We start from the raw sequence: 11,948 nt of genomic DNA on the forward strand, positions 1-11,948 counted from the left end.
AAAGAGTGTACGTGGAGAACTTCACTATTGTAACACGGTTCTCAATAATAATTGTATCACATCTCGTGTACACACACATACGTCACATTACATCACGTAAAGTAAAGCATGTATATATATCTAAACAACGAATCTAAACTTATATACAGGGTTCTGGTTCAATGAGTTCTGTTTTACACTATCAAGACTTATGTCAGGCAACTTGGCTCTGAGTTACAATAACTTTTAACGCGAGGCGCGTAAGCGGCGACATCGTTTGGTTTGTAAACATGTCCCTATTCTCCACTACCAGGTAACTTAATGTTACTATTATAGACTGGGTAGCCTTAATAGTTCTAATCCTTGCTCTCTAGATTTTGCCCTCGAGCTATATTAGGTCTGGCCCTGTGGTTTCGTGGTTGAAGGTCTGACCACGAATATTTCCCCACAAAACCACGAAAATTACCCTCTATATATACGGTATACACGCATAACTTGTATATATGTTGCCATGGTTGCATTGGTCATGGTTACATGACTTTAGGCCCTGATTATGCTCAGAATAATTTTAGCGTTACATATATAGGTGTAAAAATAATAATTGGCATCATCCATTTTTGGTAAAGATCATTGCATTAAGTTTTGCATAACGACGTTTTCATGGCAAAAAATGCTGAAAGTGAATATTGTGGATCAGCAACATAACAATTTTTTATGAGAATAGTAATCGGATTTTTTATAAGGAATAAAATAATGCGTGAAAAAAGCTGCTATATATTAGCCTATAATTATTACCTGGAAACACACACAATAATGGCCCATTTGTATATAATAAATTATGTGTTTTTGTAGAATGAACTCTTACTGTTCTGTGAATCCATATTAGTATTAACTGTGAGCTGGCCCAATATATAGGTTACTCTATAATGTGTCAACCTTTTATTGGGCCAGCTCACAGTTAAAAACTTTATACTATAATACATCTCACTATTTCGGCTGTGAATGGAGTTAATTCATATTAGGCTAACGTGCAATGAAATTGGATTTATGCATGTGTGTTTGGATGTTGTTGCTATACACGAACTAAAAGTGGATAAAAGTTTGATATACTTGAATCCGTACTAGGGCTGTCCCAATTATTCAAAAAAATTTGCCTATTATATATCCTTATTAGAATTTCTCAATTTTACTTCCTATTATTCCCAGATAATTACCCATTATTCTCTATTATTCTCATTGAAAAGCCAACATGAACATGAACCATAAACAATATAAATGACATTGCAGCCATAACAATTGACAGTGTACTGCACTTACATTAGAATAATGTAAATAACTGACCTCTATGACCTTTTAAACCTCTGACTCTACCCTAAATTTTTTTAGCCTCACCTATTATTCTCAAAACTATTCTAGAATAATTGGGACAGCCCTAATCCTATGGGCATTATTCTCTATAAAAAAACGTTTGTGTGCAAGTCACTGATGGGCCATGTCAGAAGGAAGTAAACTGTAGTCAGGACAATAGTTGTTAAGGTGGAGAAACAGCATTGTACAACGTAGCAACCCTGCAGGTCCAGGTCATGGCTCCTCATTTGTAACTATACAGCTTGTATGCATAATTAATTTATTGTCTATAATTATAGTTGTGCCGCTCAAATTGTGTTGCACATACACAAATATACCATGCATGCGCAGGCAGACTGGAGTATATAGGAGGAGAGTCAGGTCTTTAATGAACGTTAATTACATTATGATCGTCTAGTTTTTCTTTTTTACCTCCAATCCTTCATCGGGATTAGAGGTAATAGAGATGGTAATTATTAAAATGCAATTAAAGTGCACCGAGACAGATTTAAATTAATTGACCCTGACTATAATTATCATACAGCGCCATGATAGTTGACAGCTGAAGGCAAGGGATAGGGTTAGAGTTAGGGTTATATAGGCCAATAGGGTTAGGCATCTGTGTTACTATTCACTTTCACACTTCCCATGCATATAATTATAATTATAGCACAACAAACAACACATACAATAAACACAGGCTTTATCAACAATACCAGCTGTATAGCTACTATACGTAATAATTATTAGTGGAAAAGAGTGGTATAGTACTACCAGATACATTCATCTTGTGGGCCGATAACACCTGGGATTATAGTGCTTCTGATAGATCCAATGTGATGAATCCGTGCAGTCCATGTGGTTATGAGCTGGAATTATGCTTCTGCTAATAGGAGGAAATTAGATTGCTGCAGTACTGCATGTACAGTCAGTCCATGAATGCATGTGGTTTTTATCTGGAAATATGTTTCTGCTAAATGAAAATAGAATCCATTCAGTCCATGTGGTACCACATCAGTGCACACATAACACATGAATCCATGACTATATAAGTGAGTTCAATTTTCTCATTGACATTCACTGCAATTGTTCATCATTTCAAGTTGTAAAGGATTTTCTCTGGATATCATCATGAAGATTTCAATGATTGCCACTGTGGCTCTGCTATCTCTTGTGGCCCTGGCCTCTTCTGCTCCTCATCGCTCTTATTATCAGGAGAAAGATGCTCAGCAACAGCACGACTATAAATATTACGATCAGCTGAAGGATGCCCTGGAGCAAAGCAATGGTAATTTCACCAACACCATGCACTAGAAAGTAACACCATTATTCCATAATTTGTTGTTTCGTATTCACTAATTACTTATGAATTTATAACAGTTGAGGAGGCTCGTCAGCAACGCGGTAACTACAACTACAAGACACAGATGCAGCAGGACGGTGGCCCAAGCAACTATTACTATAAGACACAGATGCAGCGGCCCAAGCAACTATTACTATAAGGCACAGATGCAGCAGGACGGTGGCCCAAGCAACTATTACTATAAGGCACAGATGCAGCAGGACGGTGGCCCAAGCAACTATTACTATAAGACACAGATGCAGCAGGACGATCGCCCAAGCAACTATTACTATAAGGCACAGATGCAGCAGGACGGTGGCCCAAGCAACTATTACTATAAGGCACAGATGCAGCAGGACGGTGGCCCAATTAAGCAACTATTACTATAAGGCGCAGATGCAGCAGGACGGTGGCCCAAGCAACTATTACTATAAGGCACAGATGCAGCAGGCTGATCGCCCAAGCAACTATTACTATAAGGCACAGATGCAGCAGGACGGTGGCCCAAGCAACTATTACTATAAGACACAAATGCAGCAGGACGGTGGCCCAAGCAGCTATTACTACAAGGCACAGATGCAGCAGGACGGTGGCCCAAGCAACTATTACTATAAGGCACAGATGCAGCAGGACGGTGGCCCAAGCTATAAGACACAGATGCAGCAGAACGATGGCCCAAGTAACTATTACTATAAGACACAGATGCAGCAGAACGATCGCCCAAGCAACTATTACTATAAGGCACAGATGCAGCAGGACGGTGGCCCAAGCAACTATTACTATAAAGCCCAGATGCAGCAGGACGGTGGCCCAAGCAACTATTACTATAAGGAGCAGATGCAGCAAAATGGCCCATGTAAGTACCTTTCACCAAAACTCATAGTGAAACCATTAATTTGATATTTTTTGTATTGCCATCACATGAGAATATTTCACTATACAGCGGAGGAGGCCCGTCAGCAACACGCAACTATTACTATAAGGCACAGATGCAACAAGATGAGCCATGTAAGTACTTTCAACAACTCGACCATGCAGAATTCATAAGAATGTGACGCTATGCATTAAGTTTAAATGTTTTATAGTAATATCACATAAGAATAATTTACTACAGCTGATGATTGGACACCAGAGACACCAGCTGAGGTAGATGCTATGCAAGAAGAGCGCCCATGTAAGTACACTTTCCACCAACTAATGAGTGCTACTAATCATGAACGCGGCACTATTCATTTTAGTCTAATTGCAGTTTAATGCCTTCGTAGTTTCTCAACACCAATCACCTAAATATAGAACCGATTTCAGCTGCAGTATAATAGTAATGTATATGGTTATCAACAATAATTTGCTGTTACATTAATGATCACTTTCTTCAGCTGACAGTCTACTGCTAGCAGCACTGCAGTCCCTGTTGGACAAGTGAGTGTATGAGACTTCTCTGCATGGTTGCGTAATATGCTATTATCGTTGCATGAAGAGATAATTAATTAAATCATAATGCATTGTTTTATCCAAGCTCTTTATTTGTGCAGACAAGAAGAGTAAACCAGCCGAACATGAGAAGCACGGATACTGAAATAGTAGAACACATTAAAAATTGCAGTGTGAAAATTTCTAGTTATAATTATGATAATGAGATCAATAGAAATGAGTGAAATTCAACTTCAGACCAGGCTGCATGTTGTAATCATTATTAATTAATCACAATCATCATGAAGTTGCAGTGACCCAGTCAGAGGGCATGCATATGCACAGTTCTAATAATAATATAGGCTAATTGTGGTGTACATGCTCATTGAGCATTGAGTTTTATGTGCAAGGACCTATACAGTGCATGCATGCCACACACATAGGCCTGTGCCAAATGTTCCTATAATAGCTTATATAGGTTATGCAGTACTCATTGCATCACACATACATACCTCCCAGACAACATTTAACACTAGACGTTTAGTTTAGTTCAGTGAGATTTTTACTTCCTTTACCATCGAGCTTATTAATTTTGATACCAGTCTTACCATGATAAACTATTTTCGTACTTTTCACAGTATATAGCCAGCAGATAACATAATTGTAAACACATGAATTGGCTTTTATAAAAGACGCTTTATTATCTATACCAACTTAAACTCTTTTACTATACAATAGTGACAAAGATTGTATTACTGAATGCAAAATCATTACCTATAATAATTATAGCATCTTGCAGGAGCTGCTGCAGTACATTATTATGCCTCGGTATGCGCATAACAATTTCCCCATCATTCTATCTTAATATTCCTATTATTCTCATTCTGATCATTCGAAGAGATGGCATACAAAATTAAGAGCACAGCACACAACTGACACAAGAGATAAAAAAATATCTCAGTGCTGCTCTCTACGAGAATGTCCTTATGCAAAACTTAATGAAATGATCTTTACCAAAAATAATTATAATTTTGTCTAGGTCGGTAGTAGCCTCGATCCCAGGCCGCACTTCCTTGAAGGCCGGTGAAGGAGGCTAACACAACCAACACCAGTGCCAGTGCCGTAATGTCATATCTTGATCCAGATACCAAGGATTGGACTATAGGCTATAGTGTACAATTTCCAATGATGAAAGGTATTATTGATTTATATCGCTCACCTTGACAATACATCCCAGGCCCAGCCACTTGTGGACACCCCTGAGCATAGTATACAAGAGATCGATGGCCAGAGTCTGAGGATAGACTCTACCAAGTGTATCTGGCAATCAATGGTATAATCAAGCGCTTGTATTAAATTGTGTAGTCAATCAAAGGTAGCCACTGATAGCAGAAACTTGAGAACCTAGGTCTGTTCTTTCACAAGAGTGATGCTCCTTCTTCCTTCGCACAAGACAGCTCCTCACACTCTAGCTAGCTAAGCCTATATCTATGACAAACTAAACTTGCAAAGAATAGACCTATGACACGGAGTTCTTTGTGATTTTACGGTGATTTTACGGAGTAAGTATGCTTACATACACTATTAGTGTTTCTATTCGCTCCACCTTGCTCAGGTATTCGCTTTTTTTTAGCGAATACCTGAGCAACCACAGCAACCACAGCACATGCCCAGATACACGCCCAGATACAATCAATACCAGGCCGAGGAGGCGACCTAGCGTTCAATTAGAGACGGATCGGCCTGGGATCGAGGCTAGGTCGGTAGTAATGTTGTGTTGTGCATACTCATCGCCGTGTATATTATACATGTACTCTCTGACTTCGTTCACTTTCACACCACCATAGCACTATAGCAACATACAACATAAACACTTGCAATTAATCAACAACTACCAACGTAGCTCCTTTTACAAGGAGAGGTTTGACCATAGATACTACTGATCTAATGGTTTGACTGCCTAGTATATTTATAAGCAACTCTTGTGGTCCCCATAAAACTGCAAGAAGTTGGAGAATTAAGTTGCTGCAGCTAGCTAGCTAGGACTAATGGCCCCTAAGAAAAGAAATCGTGGCTTTGTGAGTAAGAGAGAGAGCAATGAACCCATCCTTCTGGAGGAGCCCTATAATGGAGGAACCGGGAAGACATTAGTGTGCCTCTGTGGAAAATGCATCTGCAAGTAAATAATTATAGTCTAGCCCTACCATACCATTGTAAAAGAGCTGCTTGTTCACATACCTGGCTGCATTGTTCGTTTGTCAAGCGTAACCATTATACCACATGCTGCCAACTATTAGCATTCAATTGCACTGCGTTAATTATTATCGTCCATTAATCGCGATATTGAGCAAACAAATTAATCCCCACCCCCTCTTAATAATTATATAGGAAGCACCACTGTCCAGTTCACCTCAGTACTACAGGAGCCCTAATAACAGACCAAGGACTGAAGGCGTCTTACTTCCCGAAATCAGACTATCAGGAGACCTTTCGTCATATTTACCCCCAGGGATGTCGACCCTCGCTCAAAATACCCCCCACAGTCCGACACATACCCCTCACATCTTGTCAGCACGATCTAGTCACTGTAAATCGTCAGGAGTACACTCAACACCCATTGCAACCGAAAACAGTCTCCTTTAAACCGCAAGCAACCGTACACACCGCTAATACGCAGGTTCAGAGCAGTACTTCATACAAAGAGGATTTTCCACCTCGAAAACCTGTGAAGATTAGTCGACACCCGAACAGAGCACTTCAATCAACACTAAGGCGCAGCTGTCATGATGACTCATTTGCAGATAGCTACGTGACAATGAATCAGAAAATGCTCAAGGAATGGCCAGATTATCACTGCCCACAATCTTATGGAGAGCCTATAACAGCACCATTTTTTCAAGGGGAATTTGACGGAAAGACTGTGTTTCAGAATGATTTCAAAAAAGATGTTGTATTATTTGGCCGCCCTAGCACCAGCTTTAAGAAATCTGAAACGACACATGTTAAAAATGCAGCGTTCCACAGTGAGACAACCAACAAATCAGATTACAAGCTGCCACAGATATTTACTAGAGAGCAAGTTCATTTGAGACAAGATGCCAAGAAAAACAAGGAAACAATGGACACTAGTAACGAAAAAATGGACGCTCTCACACAATACCAACGAGACAACCCGGGATTTCGCCACCTTCCAGTCAAGCAATGCTTACTTGCACCTCAACCAGACAATCTCAAGCTTTTTGCAGGCCCACAACAAACTATTACAGAGAACCAAGCTAATTATAAGTACTTCCAGAATGCACCCAGACCGAGAACAACTTGCAAGAAAAAACAACAGCACCATGCAAATAGTGGACAGTTTGACGATCGTACCTCATTCAAAACTGATTTTCAACCAATTCCACTGGAAGAGATGATGGCACAAGCACAAATTGACAAGCAGGCTGCAGCTATTGGCGCCACATACAAGATGGGAGCTCAAGCAAAGCAGGCGCAAGATTATGGCCATAGATTTACTGGAAAAACGACCAATAGCGTCCATTTCCAGCAGTGGAATGTGAGTCCCCGAATTCGCCATGGAGATCGATCCGAGATAACATACCGTCCGTCCAATCATCCATTCAACGTCAAGTCCGAGACGAGTACAAATTTTGTTCCCATGACAGTGAGGCCCTCTAAGAGTTGCAAGCCTTTGGACGTTCATTTTGGACAGCAGAGCTCTCTCTGTCAAGCAATGGCCAGTACAACATCCTATGGAGATCACTTCCTGCCCAAGCCGCTGCCACCCAAGGAACAGTGCCCAGCAGAACTCCTACTAGGTTTATAGGTAGCTATAGATAGTGCATTGAACAGTCCATGTAGTTTTAGTTTCATTCATGCGTGCATTTACCCCCTTTACTGTGCATAAAATTATGCTTTGGATATTTCGGCAATGACAGACTGACTGTATAAAGATAGCCTCGATTCCAGGCCGATTTTAATTGGCCTTGAATCGAGGCTACTCTGTTGGCTGACTCCGGGATCCTACTCCAGGAGTAATACTTCTCTCGAGGCTACGTGTGTTTACTGTCTCCAGGGGCGTAGCCAGACTTTTGACACAGGGGTTTCCTTCGAAAAACCAGCGGCGCGGTAGCGCCGGCAAATTTTAGCCACGCCCACTTCCGGTGCCACACCTTCTTGATTGGGGCACACCTACTGGTTACACCTACTGCTCATTGTTTGTAATGACTTTTTTTACATGTTTGTGAAGCTAGCTAGACTGTCTAGCTAGTCTAGCTAGCTATAGACATTCTAAAAGGCAGGTGTCAATTGTGTATTGCTAGTCTAGCTGAGCACCATTACATTTACCTGAGAGGTTTCATGTGGCTGAGATTGTTCTAAACTTGTCCTTCCTGAATATCGAATAAAGTTGTGAGTCTGAGAATACTGGAGCATGCAGGATTGATACTAGAACTTAAGTCTTGGTCTTCTTTGTTTGAGGTAGCTAGCTAGCTAGCTAGCTGAGACAAAGCTAGCCAAAGTGAAACGATTCACGGTGCTACATGATTTGCAGCCACGTGCATGAAAAGATGGGCAGGGCTGGCTTGATTTCAATTATTGGGGAGCCCTGCCCAATTTTCTCAGCAGCTCCTGGGGGGGGTTTCTGGGCAACCAGGAAACAATGGTAGCTACGCCCCTGGTCTCTAATGTCTTTTAACAGTAAACACACATAGCCTTGAGACCAGGACTGAAGCTGTCGACTGAGAAAGTAGTTTACAACAGAATTCACCATGCACGCATTTTATACACAAGCTGTCATCTAATTCACCAGGGCTCTATTTTAGTGAAGCTATTATATCCTAAAAAGTTACACACATTTTTTTTAATCATAAACGGAAGTGTTAGTTCAGAACGTGTTTGGAGTTACCTCCAACTAGATGCGACCCTCTAAATATCCCATGCAGGACTTCAACATAATTAACCTCCAAAAGAAGCGATCTCTGGAATCGTATAAATTATTAAAATGTCACCCTTAAAAACTGAGGTCTTACGGTAGTAAGGAGATAAAAGATATCAAACTTTCCGCAGCATAATTTCATAAATTTTTGTGCTGATAGTGGAAGGTGCTTACTTGGGCCACATTGTTGCATCTGCATGCATGAGCATCTATACCAGCTGCTGATAATTATAGCCGTAGTTAGGTCGCTTATGAATTTAATACTAAAGAGCCTCCTCCTCAACTTGATACTATAGGTGAATCCATGCATGTATAGTCTGTGTTGTTACTATACTTGTGGGGGAAAGCTGTAAAGTGAACACTTCAGCTAATCCGGACAGGAAATTAGATCTCAGTTCTGTGAATGCATGTATGGTGGTAGACTCTATATAGTGAATGAATCCTTGTATGCATGGTGGTAGCATGGTGGGGTCATCCATGGAGGTGAATCCTTGCATGCATGGTGGTAGCATGGTGGGGTCATCCATGGAGGTGAATCCTTGTATGCATGGTGGTAGCACGGTGGGGTCATGGAGGTGAATCCTTCTATGCATGGTGGTAGCATGGTGGGGTCATGGAGGTGAATCCTTGTATGCATGGTGGTAGCATGGTGGGGTCATGGAGGTGAATCCTTGTATGCATGGTGGTAGCACGGTGGGGTCATGGAGGTGAATCCTTGTATGCATGGTGGTAGCACGGTGGGGTCATGGAGGTGAATCCTTGTATGCATGGTGGTAGCACGGTGGGGTCATGGAGGTGAATCCTTGTATGCATGGTGGTAGCACGGTGGGGTCATGGAGGTGAATCCTTGTATGCATGGTGGTAGCACGGTGGGGTCATGGAGGTGAATCCTTGTATGCATGGTGGTAGCATGGTGGGGTCATGGAGGTGAATCCTTGCATGCATGGTGGTAGCATGGTGCATGGGGTCATGGAGGTGAATCCTTGTATGCATGGTGGTAGCATGGTGGGGTCATGGAGGTGAATCCTTGTATGCATGGTGGTAGCATGGTGGGGTCATGGAGGTGAATCCTTGTATGCATGGTGGTAGCATGGTGGGGTCATGGAGGTGAATCCTTGCATGCATGGTGGTAGCATGGTGCATGGGGTCATGGAGGTGAATCCTTGTATGCATGGTGGTAGCATGGTGGGGTCATGGAGGTGAATCCTTGTATGCATGGTGGTAGCATGGTGGGGTCATGGAGGTGAATCCTTGTATGCATGGTGGTAGCATGGTGGGGTCATGGAGGTGAATCCTTGCATGCATGGTGGTAGCATGGTGCATGGGGTCATGGAGGTGAATCCTTGTATGCATGGTGGTAGCACGGTGGGGTCATGGAGGTGAATCCTTGCATGCATGGTGGTAGCATGGTGGGGTCATGGAGGTGAATCCTTGTATGCATGGTGGTAGCACGGTGGGGTCATGGAGGTGAATCCTTGCATGCATGGTGGTAGCATGGTGGGGTCATGGAGGTGAATCCTTGCATGCATGGTGGTAGCATGGTGGGGTCATGGAGGTGAATCCTTGCATGCATGGTGGTAGCATGGTGCATGGGGTCATGGAGGTGAATCCTTGATAGTGCCTATTTTGTAGAATGAAATTGGATATCACTGTTCTGTGAATGAGGTTAATCCATGTAAACATGCAGTCTATGTTATTAGGCTTTAATAGTTAAAGACCTAGCTGTTTACTTTGAGGAGGTCCATGTTAATTGTTACTATAATTTAATAGCTATATGCACGTGATATTTTAATATTGCAGTGTAATATCATGTTGAATCTCATGAGTATAGTTGTGATCCCAATTTGGGCAAGCATCATGGGTCTTTCATTTCCATGTCGGCATAATTATACTCTTAGTATAATAGCATATACTTTTAGTATAATAAACAATCATCATAACGGCATAGTAACTTATATCGTATTTTTCTTTCCTATATATATACAGCATGCCCGAGTGAGGTTCGCATGATGCACCGCTATATTATGATATTAAATTATCATGCATGTGGAACCTTGACCTTTGGACCCGCAGGGTTGCTACGTTGTACACTCCACCTTAACAACTGGCACTCATGTATATGCATGTATATATAGGTAACGTGTTCTACAAGACTACATGCATGCAACTAATGTGTTTTGGAATATATCCACACTTCTCATAATAAGCTGCATGGGATCATGCTTTTGTGTTGTAATTATGTGGTGAATCCATGCATTCTATGTTGCAACTACCCTAAATTGTAATGAAACGTGGAGGCTCTAGGATAGCAATATAAATTAGTGACTTGTGCATGAAACCTCGAAATTTAGCTGCCGCTCAAATCGTGTTTCAAAAGTGCAAATACTCCATTCATGCATGCATGCGTATACTCCTGACTTTCATACACACCTCCCATATATAGACATAAACACTTGCAACGGCTTTATCAACTGTAGTTCTATTGTGCATGGCAAAGAGCTAGTACTACCATGCATGCACATTATTATTGCATTTCTTGGGCCGATAACACCTGGAATTACATGCTTTTGCTAATGAAATTAGATCCAATTAATGTGATGAATCCGTGCAGTCCATGTGGTTATAACCTGGAATTATGCTTCTGCTAATGGCTAGGAAATTAGATTACAGTCCTGCGCATGTACAGTCCATGAATGCGGTTTTTATCTTCTGCTAAATGAAACAAGCGTGCGCTTGCTAATGCCTCTCGCCATGTTTTTGCTTTCGTATTAGAGTGTTATAGAAGAGGTAAATAATTTGCAGTGTGCTTTGATTGTTTCACAAGAAAGGGGTGTCCACAGTTAATAGTGCATATACTTATCGTCTTAAATGGCCTGTATAGCCAAACAGTGGGAGCAAACCGTTGTCAAAGGCATAGTCAGTAGTCTGTGAGAT

The 11,948-nt window shown here is 41.5% G+C and overlaps 2 protein-coding genes across 2 annotated transcripts; both read left to right on the top strand.

The window, feature by feature from the left end:
* Window positions 1-928: 928 nt before the first annotated feature.
* Window positions 929-4,386, top strand: LOC135337265 (uncharacterized). The gene is made up of 6 exons (XM_064533180.1): window positions 929-2,614; window positions 2,707-3,524; window positions 3,612-3,676; window positions 3,783-3,842; window positions 4,045-4,087; window positions 4,201-4,386. The coding sequence occupies exons 2-4, from the start codon at window positions 3,065-3,067 to the stop codon at window positions 3,816-3,818; spliced, it is 561 nt and encodes a 186-aa protein (XP_064389250.1). The 5' UTR covers window positions 929-2,614; window positions 2,707-3,064; the 3' UTR covers window positions 3,819-3,842; window positions 4,045-4,087; window positions 4,201-4,386.
* Window positions 4,387-6,126: 1,740 nt separating this feature from the next.
* LOC135337186 (stabilizer of axonemal microtubules 1-like) lies at window positions 6,127-7,904 on the top strand. Its single transcript, XM_064533085.1, has 2 exons — window positions 6,127-6,257; window positions 6,467-7,904. Exons 1-2 carry the CDS (start codon window positions 6,127-6,129, stop codon window positions 7,902-7,904), a joined length of 1,569 nt encoding a protein of 522 aa, XP_064389155.1.
* Window positions 7,905-11,948: the final 4,044 nt, after the last annotated feature.

The sequence above is a fragment of the Halichondria panicea genome, chromosome 6 (genome assembly GCF_963675165.1).
Source record: "Halichondria panicea chromosome 6, odHalPani1.1, whole genome shotgun sequence".
In the NCBI taxonomy this organism is placed as follows: domain Eukaryota; kingdom Metazoa; phylum Porifera; class Demospongiae; order Suberitida; family Halichondriidae; genus Halichondria; species Halichondria panicea.